At 36.5% G+C, this 17,749-nt stretch overlaps 1 protein-coding gene across 1 annotated transcript; it reads right to left on the bottom strand.

Annotated features, from left to right (window-relative positions):
• Nucleotides 1-6,319, bottom strand: LOC139195282 (ABC transporter B family member 1-like). The gene is made up of 10 exons (XM_070820524.1): nt 5,603-6,319; nt 5,439-5,493; nt 5,162-5,337; nt 4,874-5,074; nt 4,492-4,751; nt 4,090-4,406; nt 3,734-3,957; nt 2,541-2,914; nt 1,707-2,421; nt 1-1,488 (listed from the first exon to the last, which is right to left on the bottom strand). The coding sequence occupies exons 1-10, from the start codon at nt 6,026-6,028 to the stop codon at nt 199-201; spliced, it is 4,038 nt and encodes a 1,345-aa protein (XP_070676625.1). The 5' UTR covers nt 6,029-6,319; the 3' UTR covers nt 1-198.
• Between the last annotated feature and the right edge of the window lie 11,430 nt (nt 6,320-17,749).

The raw sequence follows: 17,749 nt of genomic DNA, 5'->3' as shown, positions 1-17,749 counted from the left end.
TTTCTCTCAAGGTAAGTATTTGTCAACTATTATTTTCATCAAAGATTCATAAAGATGGTAGAACATATATGGTAAAAATAGGGGGAAGAAGAAAGATAATACATATACTATACCAAAAACAGAAAAACAAAAACAGAAACAAAATATCAGAAGGGGTATGTGGGGATATACTCCTCTTTACGGGTATGAGACTTCACCTTACTTTCCTTCTCCTTCTTCCTCTTCTAGGGGTTTTATTGATGAACTTGAACCTGATGCAATTCCAACGGCTTGGGTGTGGGTGAATCTTTGTAGCTGTATCATGCGCGCGTAACACCCATCCGGGTAATTTTTCAATAGATGGGAGTGGGATCCTTGCTCTGCCACCTTTCCATCATCAATCACTGCAATGACATGTGCATTTCTGATGGTCGATAGTCTGTGTGCAACCACAATTGTGGTTTTTCCCGAGCAAGCACGCTCTAGTGCCTCTTGAATAGATCTCTCTGATTCAGCATCAAGTGCACTTGTTGCCTCATCAAGAAGCATAACCTCTGCCTTCCTCAATAAAGCCCTAGCAATTGCAACTCTTTGTTTCTGTCCTCCAGATAACTGAACTCCCCGTTCCCCAACAAATGTTTTGTAACCCTCCGGCAATGCAGATATGAACTTGTGAGCGTTAGCCAGGTTTGCAGCTTCAATGATCTCAGCCTCAGTTGCTGGCTCGTGTCCATAAGCAATATTTTCGTATATAGTTGTTGCAAAGAGGCATGGCTCCTGGGGAACCAAGGCAATGTGCCTTCTTAGGGACTTCAGATTATATTTTCGAATATCCTTCCCATCAATCAGAACTCGTCCTGATGTTGGGTCGTAGAATCGCTGTATCAGTGCAATGACTGAGCTCTTACCGCATCCACTAGGACCAACAAGGGCAAGAGTCTTGCCTGCTCGGGCACGAAGGGAGAGGTCACGGAAAATAGGGACATCAGGGCGAGTAGGGTAAGTGAAGTCTACATGCTTCAATTCAATTTCTCCACGCAGACGATCAGTGACTACAGTAGCATCTGGATCATCAGGTTCAATTTCAGTTTTGCGGTCAAGGAGTTCAAACACTGATCGCATGGCTCGACCACCATTGATAAAGTCAGGCGCCAGGGTTAATGTTTCTGCTGCACCATTTGCAGACACCATGAGGACCACGAAAACTCGAATTGTCTTTGAGAAGTCGGAGATTCCATGCTTCACTAGCCAAGAAGCATACCAAAGACCTAGAGCATAGGAAGCATAAAGTGCAAACTGAGCTATCCCAAATCCACTTCCAGCAATCTGGCCCTTCCAAAAGCACCGGCGTAGTGGAATCTGGAGGTTTCTGGAGAAAAGACCAACAATTTTTCCCTCTGAATTGAATGCAGCAACAGTCCTTACATTGGCTATGGCCTCCCCAGCTAGTTGGGTGGCCTTGGCATGTGCTGCTTCAAGGTCTCCCGAGAAACCCGTCATGAACAATTTCTGTTACAAATTCAACAAAAGAACCAGTAAATTGCATGACCGTGTCAATAGATAATCTATCAGGGAACAGAGTAAAACATGCCTCAATTTTCACTAGAGTAGATTGTGTATGTGTTTCCCCCAATTAAATGTCTAGTCTGAATGTGGTGGCGAGATTTGATTAGTTTCCAATGATTTCTAACGCATGTGCGACGAACTATTAAGAAAAGAAAAAATACCTGCAAAACTGTGGCTGCAACAACAAAAGGAAAGACTGCTATGAGGACAAGGGTAAGGCGCCATTGCAAAACAAATCCCGCAGTGCAAGCAACAAGCATGAGTGCTGTGTTCTGTACAATCACAGAAATCCTGTCTCCTATGGCTGATCTGACATTGTTAGCATCAAGAGCCAGCCTTGCTGAAATCCTGGCACTCTCATTTTCCTCCTGATCAAACCACGCCATTTCATTTTTCAAAACTGCTGTCAGCATTTTCTCCCTCACTCGTTTTGTGAGGTTTTCTCCCACAATATCCCAAAAGAAATGTTGTGATGTGTTGAAGATAAGTGCAGCTGATGAAAGCCCAATTAACAAGTAACAGTACTTATTAATTTGTTTGATCATGTAGGCATGGTCTGGGTTGTAGTAAACACTGAGGACAGCACTTAGAACATATGAAAAGAAAGCACTTAGAGAACCACAAACAACAGATCCAACTGAACCAAATAAAGCATAAACCCACTCAGGAGAGTTCATTTTAGCAAGGCGCCAGAAGGAACTAGCTTGCTCCTTGAACGGTAGTTTTTCAAGTCGGTAATTGGGATATGAGGCATCAAGGGAGAAGCTAAAATCAGAAGTAGAAAAGTCCGATAGCCGGCGTGAGTATGGTGATCGACCATATGAGGAATTTCTGGCAATTATAGGTGAGCTTACAGAGTTTCTGGCACTAGAAGGCCTGCAAAATGAAGAACCGTGATAAGCATATCTATTTGTCAAGCTTAAAACTATCCATTTACAATAGAGATAATTAAATGTTCAAGAAACAATAAAGAATCGACAATGTGTGGATCCTACCTTGCGCTACTCTTTCTCGCATTGTTGAGAGCAGTTTCGTGTGCCATCTCTTGCATCCGGATGAGCTTGGCATAGACACCGTTTTCTCCTTTCAAGAAAAGTTCATCATGGGTTCCAATTTCAGAAACACTTCCTTGTTGGAGTACAGCTACAAGGTCAGCTTTGCGAATGGTTGATAGGCGATGGGCAATGACAAGAGTTGTCCTTCCAATCATAAACCGGTCAAGGGCTTCTTGCACCAGCTTTTCCGACTCAGAGTCCAATGCACTCGTTGCCTCGTCTAATAGCAGGATTGCTGGGTTTTTCAACATTGCCCTTGCTATGGCTATTCTCTGCTTCTGTCCTCCAGACAATTGTAGTCCTCTCTCCCCTACCTGCCATTTTCAACTTATCATTAATTTGCGTATAATTTTACATCTAAGTTCAGTTTTTCCATTAATTCGATCATTCTTATTTAATCCCAGACATAATGTATAAAAAGAAATGAAAAATTTCAGCAGGCTTTAGCCACTTGTTATGTTCAAATTATTATCTGTTTAATCTTCAAAATCAAAATCATTAGGCTCATTACATAATATAGTTTCTTTACACCCTTTATAATCTTTAATCACGGACAAATAAGTACCATGTTTTTTAGAGGACGGCATTCTAAACTACTCTAATCTATGGGGAGGGGGATTCGAACTTCGTTTTTCTTCATTTGTATTGTACTTACTATATTTAATCAGTCAATGTTTCACCATGGATATGCCAATCCTTACTGATTCCTGCACATGTATTGTTGACTGCACCATGTTACTTTCTACAATATGCAGACATGACCAAACGCTTCCCCACATTGACTTTTATTTAAAATTAATAAATTAAAAAAAAAAACCTAAAGATAAAGTTGGGTCTTGTTTGTTGACCAAATAAACCAATGCATCTTTTAATAATATAGTAGAAGCAATCAACTATATGCCATCAGATTTTGACCTGAATCTGGCTCCTTTCACTCCAGATCCAAACTTCAAATTTTAGATCAGTTTAGGCTCTCAAATTAAGAGATTTTAAGTGCTAAATGGGGTGGACGTTCTAAACAATGCTAATTGTTTCGGGTATCAGACAAGTATCTCAGAGGGGGTTCAGATTCGCCCTTGAACCTTGCTAATTTGTGAATTGATAATTACATCTTACTGTCTTAATTAGCTAACCTGAGTATCAAAACCGTCAGGAAGTTTGATAATAAATGAATGGGCATTGGCAACTCTGGCAGCTTCTTCGATCTCAACCTGGTCGGCATCAGGCCGCCCCAAAAGTATGTTTTCTTTAATGGTGGTAGCAAACAGAGCTGGTTCTTGACTCACAAGCCCAATTTGCTGCCTCAGCCACTTTAATTTCAATGTCTTTATGTCATGTCCATCTAGCAGCACTTGTCCTGTTTCATATAACAATCGATTTGTAAACCAAAATACATGACCACTTTGAACTAGATGAACTCGGAAACAACATTAACTTGTGTTTGGATTTGGAACAAAGACATTGGAAGTGAAATGACTGGATTATTTACCTGAGGAAGGATCATAAAACCTCTCAATGAGGGAGACCACAGTGCTCTTACCAGAGCCACTGCTACCAACCAAAGCAATGGTCTTTCCAGCCGGAACATTCAGCGAGAAATTGTTGAGGATACGAACATCCTGCCTCGAAGGGTAGGAAAAATCTACATTTTTCAGCTCAACTAGTCCGGTAACAGACTCTAATTCCACTCCTGCTTCGCTATTGCGGTCCATGCCCGGTTTGTGATCAATAATTTTGAAAATCTTCGCAGCTGCAACTTTAGCCTTCACAAATGCGCCCATGCTTGGGACAGACTGTCCCAATCCTCTGTTGATCAAAGTGAATCATGAGCAAACGGTATCTTAACTAGTAAAATATTTTTACACTAATACGAACGCAACACAGCACTTACATTCCACCTAGCATGACAGCAAACATGGTAGCGATGGCAAGACCGCCGTTGGTGAAGTGGTGCCTAACAAGATAACCTCCATACCATAGAAGAAGTGCATAACAGCAGAAAACTACAAAGTAAGTCGCTCCGAGTCCCATTCCTTTAGCAAATCCACTTTTGTAACCAAGCTTCTGAGCCACCTTCAATGCCGAGGAGTATGCTTGTAGCGCTCTCGATTCCCCAACATACGACAAAACAACTCGAATTTGAGCTACAGTCTGCAATTTGGCTACAAATCAGCTAAACCCCATGTGCAGAAACTGCTCAAATTTTCCACAAATCAAGTAAAAATCGAAACTCGGAAATGGAGATGAGCTAATAGGAAGATACATTTTCTCACCTGTTCCACCGTGTGTCCTGCTTGTGAAAGAGCTTCTTGGCTCTTGCCTGAGATTTTGCCTAATGCGGTGGTATGAATGCCTCCGATCACCGCTATCAGCGGAACAACAGCAAGTGTGACAAGTGCTAATTGCCACACAGCAGTAAAACCCACCACGAATCCAGACACAAATGTTGCCATATAGTGAATGAAATTACCCAACTGCACAAAAAAAACCAATCCCAAATGAGAACCAAATTTAGCAACTTGAATTTTCAAGCCAAGTTTGGAGCATTCTGCTTGCTTCACCTTCTCACTGATGGCGTCCTGGACCATCACTGTATCGGTGTTGATTGCGAAAACGACGTCCGAAGTTCGAACCTCCGTGTCAAAGTACTGAATGTCCTGGCTCAGAGCGGCCTCAAGGTACTTGATCCTCATCTTGGTTGACTGCCGCTCTCCGGTCCACATCCAACAAGAAATCTCTGCAACCCAAATTTAGAAAAAAGTCCTCAGTCCTCGCATTAGAAAAAAACCCCGAAACGAAAACCCAAACTTTTAAAAAAGCCAACGGTTAAAAGCTCACCGGCCCATGAACCCGCCCATACGGCAGCTCCAACCACCAGAAAGTACAATGCGTACTGCAAAAAATTCACAATCCCAAAAAAGGTCAGTAAAAAAAATGGAGTTTTGATCCGATCACCACATTCATAACAACATACTAAGATTTAGTTTCGTTTCATACAGAACCTTCAAAACCTCGTGCATCATCTTATCCATGTCGTTTGCATTCGAGCCAAAAGAATTAACAAGATCGGCGAAGAACCGGAGAAAAATGGGGAGAGAGCAGCCATGCACGAGAGCTCCGACTGATCCAATTGCCATCAGAACGTAATCCAACCCATCAGCGAATCTGAAGAGTTCTTTGAACTGAACTGCGGGTAAAGAATCTGGCTTTTCGCCGCCGCCGGTGGAGTCCTTTCTGGGCTCGGAGCTCTCCATTCTCTCCGCCCCTTGGGGAGTTGATGTTGTTGCTGATGGGTTAGATGGGGTTGCTGGGTTTGCTGCTGGGTTGGTTTTAAAAGGATCGGCAGCATCCGGCAGCAGCTCAAGGCCTTGCATTTCGGACCATCTCCACTGCTCAATCGTCTTTATCCCCTCAGAATCTTGTGACATTTGCAAAAATTCCTAGCTTTATGAACAAGCCAAACTCTCTCTCCTCTCTCTTCTTTCTCTCTCTATCTCTCTTGTTATTATCTCAATCTACCTAGTGGTTTTTGGAGCTCGTTGTCTTTTGCTTCTTCTTGCTCTCCCCTGTCACTTTTTTTTTATTCAGGATTTATTCTTTTTAACGCCAAACTTTTGGGTGGTATTTTCTTCCACTCCCTCTCATCGTTTTGTTGTTTTCTGTGTTTTTCGTGTTCCTGTTTCCATTGGTGCCAAAATATACCTCTCGTGCTTTGGTGCGTCTTCGCTTATGCTTCTTACTCTGTAATTATTATTATTATTATTATTACTACTTGCATTTTAAAAATTTTATTCTCTATTTCAAATTTTTTATAATTAGTAAGAAAATTATATTTATAAAAGGTGTAAAATAATATTTTTGTAATGTTAATAACGGTTCTCATATATATATATATTTTGTGAAAAAATTAAAACAGATTCAAGTCACAACACCCAATATGTAAATTACAAAACCCCATGACTTGAATTTTTTTTTGTCTATTTTAAATTATGATAACAGATGAGATATAATCGACTAAAGTAATTTGGACATCTATAGATGGTTCGGTTAGAATATATGATTAAGAATCAGAGGAAGGTTAAAAAGTAGAGAAGGGACTAGGAAGACTTAGAAAGAGACTCTAAGAAAAAACTTTGGACAACTTGGATATAACGGAAGACATGACACAAAGCTAAGTACGGTGGTATTCTAAAATTCATATAACCAACCTCACTTAATATGAGAAGATTTTGTTGTTATTTTAAATTATGATAACAGTACCCATTTGGTCAAGACAATATGCCAACCCTTGTATACAAGTTCAAATTCATCTCTATGTAATTTAGATTAAATAATTAGAATCTCTTAAAAATAAATTCAAACACTAGTGCAAAGGAGAAATTTTTTATTGTGATCGAAATACGAGTTGTACATCATATATTTTTATATAAGTGGTGAAAATTTTTATTTTTTAAGTTATTAACCTTTTAACACACATATCTCACTATTTGTATAATGACATATATTGTACCACCCCATGTTCCCATTACACTAAAAACTCTCTTGGCACAAAAGAGGAAGTATAGTGCCTTTCTTTCCTTTTTCTGACTTTAGATAGATGTGACGATTGAGGCGTAGGCTAGGCAAATTGCAAAGAATTGTACTCGGCTCTTGTTGGACTCAAGCTTGAATTTTTGGCGCATTAGTGTAGTTTTAGAGACGAATAAATTAGTATAATTTAGAATATTAATTTTTTTTAATATAACAATATTTTTACATAGAGGTCCTCAACCGAAATGGTAGACCATAGCTCTGTTCAAATTTATAAACTTGCAAGAATTTTTTTTTTTTTTGAATTAATAATGTCATGTCATACTCATATAGCATCTTCAACTAAATAAATTAAACCTAGCCTTCTCAATAATTTATTAGTTTTAAGTTTATAATTTAAATTTATTGGTTAATTTAACTAAAATACCATTGATATTTTTAAATTTAGCTGTTCAATTTGAATTAATTATTGCAGTAGAGGAGCTGGGCTCTAAAAAAAGGGCTACACTTGGGCAGCCCGATGCTCCTTTTGCTAAATAATGGTCTAGTGGACTCCACAAAACTATAGCTCAGTCATTATAACCCAGCATTTTTTAGCTTTTGAATATTTAGTCATCTCTATTGAAGATGGCCAAAGCAACACGATGAATCATTTGTAATAAATTTGTAATCAACTCGCCACTACCATAAGTTAAACCTAAAATATTTTACTTCCAACTGAAAAAATGCACAGAAGTGATTGTAAAATCACATTGATAGATACTTGATACTCTCAAATCCTTCTTTTGATTTTGGCTTCTTTTGCAAGTTAAATTGTGAAAGCACGCACAGCACAAGGGAAATATTTCACTTTCTTGTAAAAGTAGAAACGTGCTTCGCCCTTTTCTGTTTATCTCCTCTAAATCCGGCGTTTTTGCTGCTCACCGTACCCTTCATCGCCCCAAAAAAATAACTTTTATTATTTAAAAGCCACCCAAACAAACCCTCCATTATATAATATTTAAATTATGGTCCGTTAATATTCATTAATTGTAGTTGTGGTACGTTGTCTTTGAATGTTGACTGAAAAACTGTGGACGGTGAACTCACAATGTCAATCTAAACTCTGCTATTTTTCCCATAAAGTTAGGTTAGCTGCTTTCGTTGAAGAAAATGACACAGAGAAATTTGATCAAGCAAGCGCCCCTCTATCACAGTAATAGAGATGAGTATTGTTCGTACACTACAGCATAGATTCGAACCTCTTTGACTTCATAATCTAACAAATATATCGTTTAACAAAAAAAAAAATAGAGAGGGCTAAAGGTCCAAAAGCCAAAAAAATGATATGATTTGCCTAAAAACTCATCACCAGATCATTATTTAGCCAAATGTAGCCCTTCTTAGGCATTTTTTGAGGCCTAGCTCCTTAGTTGCAATGATTCGTTCAAATTCAATAGTAAGATTTTAAAATATCTAAAAGTTGTTTAATTAAATTAATCAATAAATTTAAAGTATAAACTTAAAATTAATAAATCATTGAGGGGACTATGTTTAGCCCTTCGGTAGGAGATGATAAATAAATAAGGTCTGACACTGTTTATTAAAAAATAATTTTTTGTAGAGTTATAATTCAAAACGGAATCATATTTAGCTCATTCGATTAAAGATGACTTTAGATAATTAACGGGAGACTTTGGATGCGGTCCCTAGTTATGAACAGTCTTTGACTGAAACCTTGTTGGTTTTCAATTTTTGATCCAATTCCCTGAAATTAATTGATAATTTATTTCTATGTACGTTACTATATTTTTTAAATTAAAAATTAAAATTTATAGTTGTTTATAGTAATGAGATTTTAAATAAAAAACCATAATTTGTGGGATTAAAAATATTAAAATATAAATATACTATTGTGTGTGTGTGTGTAAACATGGGTACATTCATAAAAAATAACCAAAAAATTATTGTATCAAAACATGGGTACATTCTTCAAAATAGGTACATTTAGCACAAATAAAAATGGGTACAAATAAATAAAAAAATATGGGTACAATACAAATAAAACTTTAAAAAATATGGGCACAAAAAGAAATTAATATATGGGTACAAATTAAAACTGAAAGGAAAATTGGTACAAATTAAAAAAGTGTTGCAAATTAAAAATGGGTACAAACTAAAAATAAAAATATATGATAAAAAATTTAGCCATAAATATAAATATACTAATTGTAACATTTTTAATATTAAATGAATATATTTAGAAATAAAAAATATTTTATTATTGAAATAATTAATGATATTATTAATACAAAGGACCTTGATCAAAAATTGAAAAGTAATAAGGTTTTAATCAATAGAGTAGTAAAAATAAGGATGAAAACCTAATTACTCCGATAATTAACCTAGGGTCAGGGTCTTTTTTTAGTTACAAAAAAAAAACCCAAATTCTGTTTTCCACTTTGGCATTTATTTTTCATTAGATAATTGAATTTGTTTAAAAAAAAATTGAAAGTGGGATTCGAGGAAGTGATGGACGAATCTGAGGTTTCCACTAAATTTTGATTTGCGGAAATGGCAGCGAATAACTGGATTAGTTTAGGTGCAACTATCAATCTGATTCTCTTAATTTAGCAGATTAATGTTCTCTAATTAACTTGATAAGTCAGAGTACACTCTGAGCTTAAAAAGTGATTAACTTAAGCTTAAAATTCAGAGCTTCAGACAACTGTTGTGTTTCAGACTTTCAGACTTTTGAATTGGACTACGATTATCTCTCCTCCACTTTTCATCCTCTTCCATTTATTTCTCTTACATTCTTTATTTTGTCTTTCCCTTTTAATAAAAAACTAATATAAAATGTTAACATGACTTAAACGTGACCGTTCAAATAGGAGAGGAGGGAAGGGAAAGAAAAAAAAAAGAGGGGAGATTATCCTACTCCTTGTTAATTCATTCAAATATCAAGCTCTAGATTTGAGGTTTAATTAAATGAAAACTAATAAAAATGGTTTGAAAACTTTGAGTTTTAATCAAAATGACAAAAAGATGTTGTAAGTGAATAATAATAGAAGTGACTTTTTAAAGTAAAAATATTATTTTCGTTAACAATGAACAGTATCAGAAGTGTTTCATTAAAATTCTCTTTAATCAATGAACTGGGTTGTGAGTCAACTTCTTTTTAAGCTAAAATACAATAAACTGACTGCCATCTGACACCCTAAAAATACCTTCGAGTTTCAATTTTTTTAGTTTTGTTTTTGTACTGGGATTCTGTAAAAAAATGAGATAATTGTTGCTGAAATGGTAATTAAATAAGAAAAATATAGGTTTTTTTTTAAGTCTTTTCAATATTAAGTAACATGGACTGATACGTGATTAAATGGTTGAGATTAAAAATAAAAGAACTAAACAGTGGTGGAGAATAAATATGATAGCTAAAACACTTCTAATATTAAATGATATGTAGCATTGAAACCACAACAGGCTTTTTCTACTTTAAGTTTATCTAAACTAAGAAGAAATAAATTCTGACTTGAGTGCAGGAAAGAGAACACAGTAATTAACAAATTTTACTAAATTCAAGTTTTCAATTATTATTAGCACAATGATTTTACAAACAGTAATTTGTTTTCTTGATGAAAGGATGTATTTAGAATATCTTAGCGTTATGATGTAAAAAATGAACTTTGCATAGGCTTATAAGTAATTTGGATTACTCCTCATATTGTCAATTTATTTTATGGTGGAACTCCAACTTTCTTTATGATATTAGAGCAGATTGTCCTACATGTGAAGTCCAACAGCCGCATGTACTTCACGTCGCCCTATTTGTGTTATCTAAGTTTTAGACTTAAAAATTTGACATAGGTGAGATGGCATATTGTAAATCTCACATTAATGAAAAAAATGAGTCTTGCATGATTTTATAAGTAAATTAGGCTATTCTTTATATTACTAATTACTTTTACAATAAAACCTCAACTTTCTTCATTATCGAACTCACCATTTTTGTCTGAATTATTTGAGAGAACTTTAACGAAAAACTTCATTTTTACACTAAAAAATCAATTCTGGTTTATTCACTTTATCCTTTATTTTGTCCTTATCATTAAAACTCAAAGTTTTCAAGTTTTTTTCATTAATTTTCTAGTATTTTATTCTTTTAGTTTAACCTTGGTTCATTTTAAGGAATAAAGGAAAAGTGAGCCTTGATATCTTTCTCTCTTTTCACGCTTACCGTACCATTTATCTGGTTCTCTCTCTGCAACGTCTCCTTTGGCAAAGGCTCTGTCTGTATTGCTTTGCCTTCACCCACGGGAGTTTGTCCGAGTCTTGTAACTCCTGCCTTAAAAAGGGCCACTTCTGATGCTTTTTTTTTTTTTCATAAGCATGCCCTTCCTTCACCCACTCGTCTGATCAGTTTTACATTACATATGTCACTAATACACCTATTTATGGAGGCAGATTGTCTACCTTCCTGTTGGGGTACCATTATCATCTCCTCCTATTTGTGCAGTCACGGTTAAGCTATGTCAATATTTTATATTTTTATTGTTTTTTGTTATGCAGTTGTTTGGTTTTGTGTCATATTTGTTACATGAGTTTTATAAATGATGTTATAGTTCTTTTTTGCGTTGTGATGTGATACTGAGTGGGTGAATGATGAGTTTATGTGTGTTTAATTTGAGCATTGAGAGATATCGATATTGTCTCTAACTTTACTCATTTATATTCAAGGTTTATCTTAAAATGTCTCGATGTAAATTGATGACAATATTTATCAATTTATGTTAGATATCATGTGTCAATCCAATTAGCCTAACCTATTATGTTATGTTGATTTTAAGTCGTGCTATTGTATAAACTAAATGAGCCCCTATAGTGTAGTTTCAATCAATTTGAAAGAAAACAACTTGTATTAAACGGGTTCACTGTTATTGTGATGTGCCGCTTTAATAAAATATTGTCATTTGTAAATTTCTTATCATACAACATTGCTTCTTGGACAAAAAGCATGACAGGGAACTGTAGTTCTTTTCTACTTGAAGAGGTAGGGATACATTAATGCCATGAAGTGGAAGAGACTGAACCCCAACCACTCTTTTTAACATGGGATAGGGAATTGGGTGAAGTATAAAATATGGAGATAGGTAAATCGGACGGAGAAAGTGAATGGCACACACCTAACCTAATCAATTCGTGGCCTCCTTTTACGGAGGTAGATTCTATGTCCTCCCATTTTCTATACTCTTCCGTGCCCTTCTGTTTGTGTGATCACGGTTAAGCCACGTCAACATTTATATTACTATTCTTTTTTATCTTATTATCTCTATAAAAAAATAGTATAAAATGTTGACGTAACTTAACCGTGACCACACAAAACAGGAGGGCACGAGAGGGCACAGAAAGTGGGAGGGCATATAATTTGCCTCCTCCTTTTACTTGTTACCAACCTTAAACTGGTTTCTTTAATAAAAAGAATGAGAACGAAACACTCCTGGTACTGTTCATTTTTAACAAAAAAAAATCACATATTTACCTTTCCTTGGTACTATTCATTACACCTCATTTGTCATTTTTCATTAAAACTAAAGTTTTTTTGGACTTTTAGTTAGTTTTCCTTAAAAAGAAAGGGTAGTGCTATTCACATACATCTTTTACCTTTAACACACTCTTGTTAATTTAGTCTCATTAATCTTCTTCAAATCAGTCGATCTGACAGCCGAAAATTAAAAAATTTGTGTAAAAAAAAACGGATGTGTAGATAGCACTATCCAAACTCTAAAATGGTTTGGGACTTTTCCCTCTGCAACAAGAATTATAATTACAGGTACTTTACTTCATCCCAAGAAAAAATAAATAAATAAAAAGACAGATTTCTTCTTAGCAATTCCACGATATTACTTAGAGCGAATTTTTACGAGAGCATTGCATAATTGAAACACATATTCATTATTTTTGGAGTAGAAATTTTTCTATGTGATTGCAATACTATTATGTCGTGTTATTAATATGCTTATTTAGTAATAGTTTTGTACCTTTTAATATTATTTATAAGAATATATCTTTGAATATTAGCTTTAAGTATAAATTTGTTTCCATCATTATTATAATTATAAGTAGTGAATTAGTGACACTAAAGGCGGTGTTGCAGTCACTTAATTTCCTTGAAACAACAAACCCCAAAAACCAGCTAGTGCTTATGCATAAACCCTTACATTACGCCAAAACCATGATTTTGTCCCTGTTTGGTGTAGATCCACTTTAGTATTCCTATAGTTTCAATTGTTATGATTTTAGCTCTCGTAGTTATTAATTTTATCAGTTCAAGGACAATAATTTAATTTTGACAATTTTGGCTTAATTAGTTATGTGAGAGATAATTGAACTTTTTGAGGTTTATATCTAAAAGTATAAAACTCATCTCCACATGTATTATAAGACATAGATTAGTAACATTAATTAACAATGTTATGATCTCATAATTCATGTTCAAACACCAAATGCCAAAAGTAAGGCTAACAATAAGAAGAAATTAAGTTGTCATTCTTGAATTAAAACAAGAGAGATTTAATGAAAATGACTTATACAAACTTTTTTTCAACAAAAAATAATCTAATAACTTTATTTAATGAAAAGAGCTTGAATTGTAATGAAAATGACAAAAGTTTATCTCTCCCACCCTCCCTCACTCCCTCTCTCCCTTCACCCATCACCATCATCCATCTCTCCTCTTTCACCCATCACCATCATCATATCTCTCATATTTCACCTATCACCATCATCTCACTCTTATCTTTTTTCTCTCATGTCCCTTATTTCTCCCCTACCTTTTCTTTTTTATTTTTTTGGTTAATGTGCGACCATGATTTGCAGGATTAGAGTAAGGCTGTTCCAAATAGAATTACCTCAGAAATCTGGTCATGAACTCTCTAAGTTTGAGCGGAGCTGGACCATACAGATCAGTGGTGCCACCATCACCCTGTTGCTAACAATAGGCGAAGTTCGAGCAACTTTGTGGGATGACAATGTTTGTTCCACAAGACATGTGATCTGATTTGGATATGAATACAATCAAATTCTGAGTCTTAGAGTTTCTACAATCTATGAACTGGTGTGCACAACAAGTGAACACAACTCCTAATAGGATGCAATATCTACTTCTAGATATCATCTAGGATTCTCCCGGCTTAGAACGAGAATTCTATCCTTAAAAGGTCTCTCCCCACTGTATAAATACACACTTCTAGGGTTCATCTTTGGTAACACAATTTTTATACCTGAATTCTCTTGTCCACTGCTAAAGTCTAAAAACTATTTATAACTTGACCGTCGAAGAGCCTTTAGCTGGCACACCTCCTCCCTTGGTCCAGGCTTGCACATGTTGTTTATTGTTTTGCAAGTTGCTCGAATTTGTGCACTTCTTCCGCATACGCTGATGTGCGAATTTGGTTCCAATAATTGGTGCTTCTTGAGAGAAAACTCATATTCCTCTCAGCCAAATCACTCTATCCGTATTGAAATCCTCTCAAAACCGCCTCGCGACAGCCTCATCAACCCCGTGCACAATGTCGATCAAGACTACGACGGGGTCACTTCCATCGATTTGATATAGGAAGACGTGATCCATATATGTTTTTCCTTGGAGGATATTCGAAAGAGCCCTCTGGTGAGTAAGAGATTTGGAGGAAGTTGTATTTCGCTTCAAAGAAACTTCTACCCATGTGACGAAAGTCATTGATCTGAGCACAAAGGAATCGCCTTGGCGTCCTACCCCTGAAACATGCCGCTAAAAATCCAAGAGGTTCCAAAATCTCCGACCCCTGGAGACAAAAGCTTTTCCTAGTGTGAACTGCATATATAGTGAATAAGAATATTTGGGAAACACTAGGAAAAAGAGGAAGACGACGTGTAAGAAACCCAAAGTGGTGGCTTCAATCAACAAGCCACTTACCATTGACTCCAACATCTTGATGTTTTGCGATCGAGATTTGGAGAACGTTTACTCACCTCATGATAATTCCCTCGTCGTCAAAGTACAAATTCCAAATGCCATGGTCAACCGAGTCTTGGTGGACAATGGGTCGGGGATCAAAGTCCTCTTCATGGATGCAGCAGAGAAGATGGGAATCTTGGATAACATCACCAAAGGAAAAACCACCATTCATACCTTCAATGGGGCATCGATCTGATCCATGCGAACGATAAAATTAGCATTCCAGGCAAAACCCTACAACCATCTGGTAACTTTCCACATCATGTTTGACGAAAAAAAAACCTTCCACATCATGGACTACCCAACTTTCCACAATGGTATTCTTAGTAGGAATTGGTTACACAAGATGAAAGTTGTTCCATCTAGTTACCATCAGTTACTCTACTCCAAAAAAGGTGAAGGAGATCAAGGGACCCCAATCAATGGTGGGCTGCTGCATTGTCGAAAGGATGAAGATGATCCAAAAAGGTGAACGAAGCTTCAGCACCCTCATGGACGAGTCAGCATAACAACACACAGTTAGAGGTTAATAAACGGGCTATAAAAAATTTGACTTAGACCTCGATCCCCAGGACAACAGATTCCGAAGTCAAAAGCAAACGAAGATGGTGTGTACATCAGCCTTGATCCTGATGGACCAGAATGAAAAGCCATAATCGGCTCGAAGCTAATTGACCGAGAAAATGAGTTGTTCACAAAATTCTTATGGACCAAAAAGGATGTGTTCGCCTGATCCGCAAAAGATATGCTAGGAATTTGACACTTTTGTGACCTGGCATCATCTCCACCTGGACCCAACTGCCAGATCAAGTATCCATTGCAAACGAAATCACGAAATAGAGCGAAACAAGATCATAGAGGTCGAGATCCACATGCTCAAAGACGCCAACTTTACCGTGGAGGTGCACCACCCTGACTGGCTAGTAAACGTGGTGCTGGTGCAGAAGAATAATGACAAGTGAAAAGTGTGCATGGACTTCACGGACCTAACTAAGGCTTGCCCAAAAGATCCATATCCACTCTCATTGATTGATCAACTAGTGGACTCAACCGTGGGTCATCAATTGCTAAGATTCATGGATGCCTATTATGTGTACAATCATATAAGGATGTACAAACTAGACATGGACGTGGCATCCTTCATCGTTGATCAAGGTACGTACTATTACAAGGTTATATGCCATTTGGGCTTAACAATGCAGGAGCAAGGTACCAAAGACTTGTTAACTGAATTTTCAAAGAGAAAGTTAGAGACACGATGGAGGTCTATGTAGACAATATGATTGTCAAGAGCAAGGAAACGAAAATGCACCTTCGGAGTAGTATCAAGCAAATTCCTAGGGTACTTGGTCACTAAGCGCGCCATCGAGGTCAATCCCGATCAAATCAAGGCTATAATGGAAATGAGATTGCCAAGAACCATGAAGGAGATACATAGTTTGATAGGAAGGGTGGCTACCTTCAGCCGATTTATTTCACGATCCACTGATAAGTGCAAACCCTTCTTTACTGCAATAAAGAAAAGTAAACTTTGGACAGACGAGTGTGAAGAAGTCTTTACAAAGTTGAAGGAGTACCTGTCTAAACCCCTGCTGTTATCCAAACTAATCGACAGAGAAGATTTGTACTTATACTTGGCAATATTATATTGCTCAGTGAGTGCAGCTTTGATTCGAGAAGACTCGAGGGAGCAGAAACTAGTAACTATGTGTCAAAATCTCTTTTCAAACCAGAGAAAAGATAGTAGAAAAAGGAAAAACTCTTCCTGGTATTGGTAACACCAGCCAAAAAGCTCCGAACATACTTCCAATGATTTAAGGTGGTCTAAATGACAGGGTACTCGATGCGGTCCATCCTCCACATCCTCGAAGCATCGTCCAGAGTTCATATTACACCTTACAAAACTATTACATTATGAGTGTGTGTATTGGTCATAGTACACTCTAACTCGCATTTTGACTAGAATAAGGTTGAGGTACTAAAATAGTGACATTAGCATTAGCATCCAAGATACATTTACAAGCATCCAATAAAATTGTTAGAAATACAATGAAATAATTAAGCAGGTTGTTACACTTTAGGTGTGAAGAAAATAGTTGGTAACCAAACTTCTATATGTGAGAGTTAAATTAAGATTAATTTTGATGAAAAATGTGCATATTTTATTGTCAAGTGACAATGAAGAAGAAGTCAAATGAAAACCCTCTCTCTTATTGAGAGGCTATTATTATTTTGTATATAAAGGTGATGACCATTTTCAGTCTTCCCTCTTTGGTTCTGATGGGAAAGGTGATTAAATTTAAAACCCAAAGACAAATACTCAATGGCCACTCAAGTGTTCCTCTCAAAAGTGGTGCATGTGGCCCTCCTTAATTATGCCATTTCCTTTGTCTTTAGTAAGGTTAAGTGTGGTTTATTTTAAAATTATTCCCTAATTATTAAGATCTTAGTTGATAAGCAAGGATGATTTCCTTGGCTGTGGACACACAACTACAACCACAAGATGGTCGTCTATATAGGCAACTTGGCATTTTGCAAGTGTTAAAATTGCACAAACCTTTGGCCATATTCTAGTTATTTTCTGTTAGTTTAAGGTCCCATCGGTTATTTAGAGAAGCGTGGATGCAAAAAATTTTGTTGT

The sequence above is a fragment of the Malus domestica genome, chromosome 04 (assembly GCF_042453785.1).
Source record: "Malus domestica chromosome 04, GDT2T_hap1".
Classification (NCBI taxonomy): Eukaryota; Viridiplantae; Streptophyta; class Magnoliopsida; order Rosales; family Rosaceae; genus Malus; species Malus domestica.
Note: the sequence above shows the minus strand (reverse complement) of the source record. Positions and strands in the feature narration are given on the sequence as shown.

Coding starts and splice junctions, on each gene's coding strand:
- LOC139195282 (XM_070820524.1), bottom strand. CDS start 6,028: ATGTCACAAGATTCTGAGGGGATAAAGACGATTGAGCAGTGGAGATGG. Junction 5,494..5,602: donor TGATGCACGAGGTTTTGAAG/GTTCTGTATGAA, acceptor AATTTTTTGCAG/TACGCATTGTACTTTCTGGT. Junction 5,338..5,438: donor ATGGGCGGGTTCATGGGCCG/GTGAGCTTTTAA, acceptor TTTGGGTTGCAG/AGATTTCTTGTTGGATGTGG.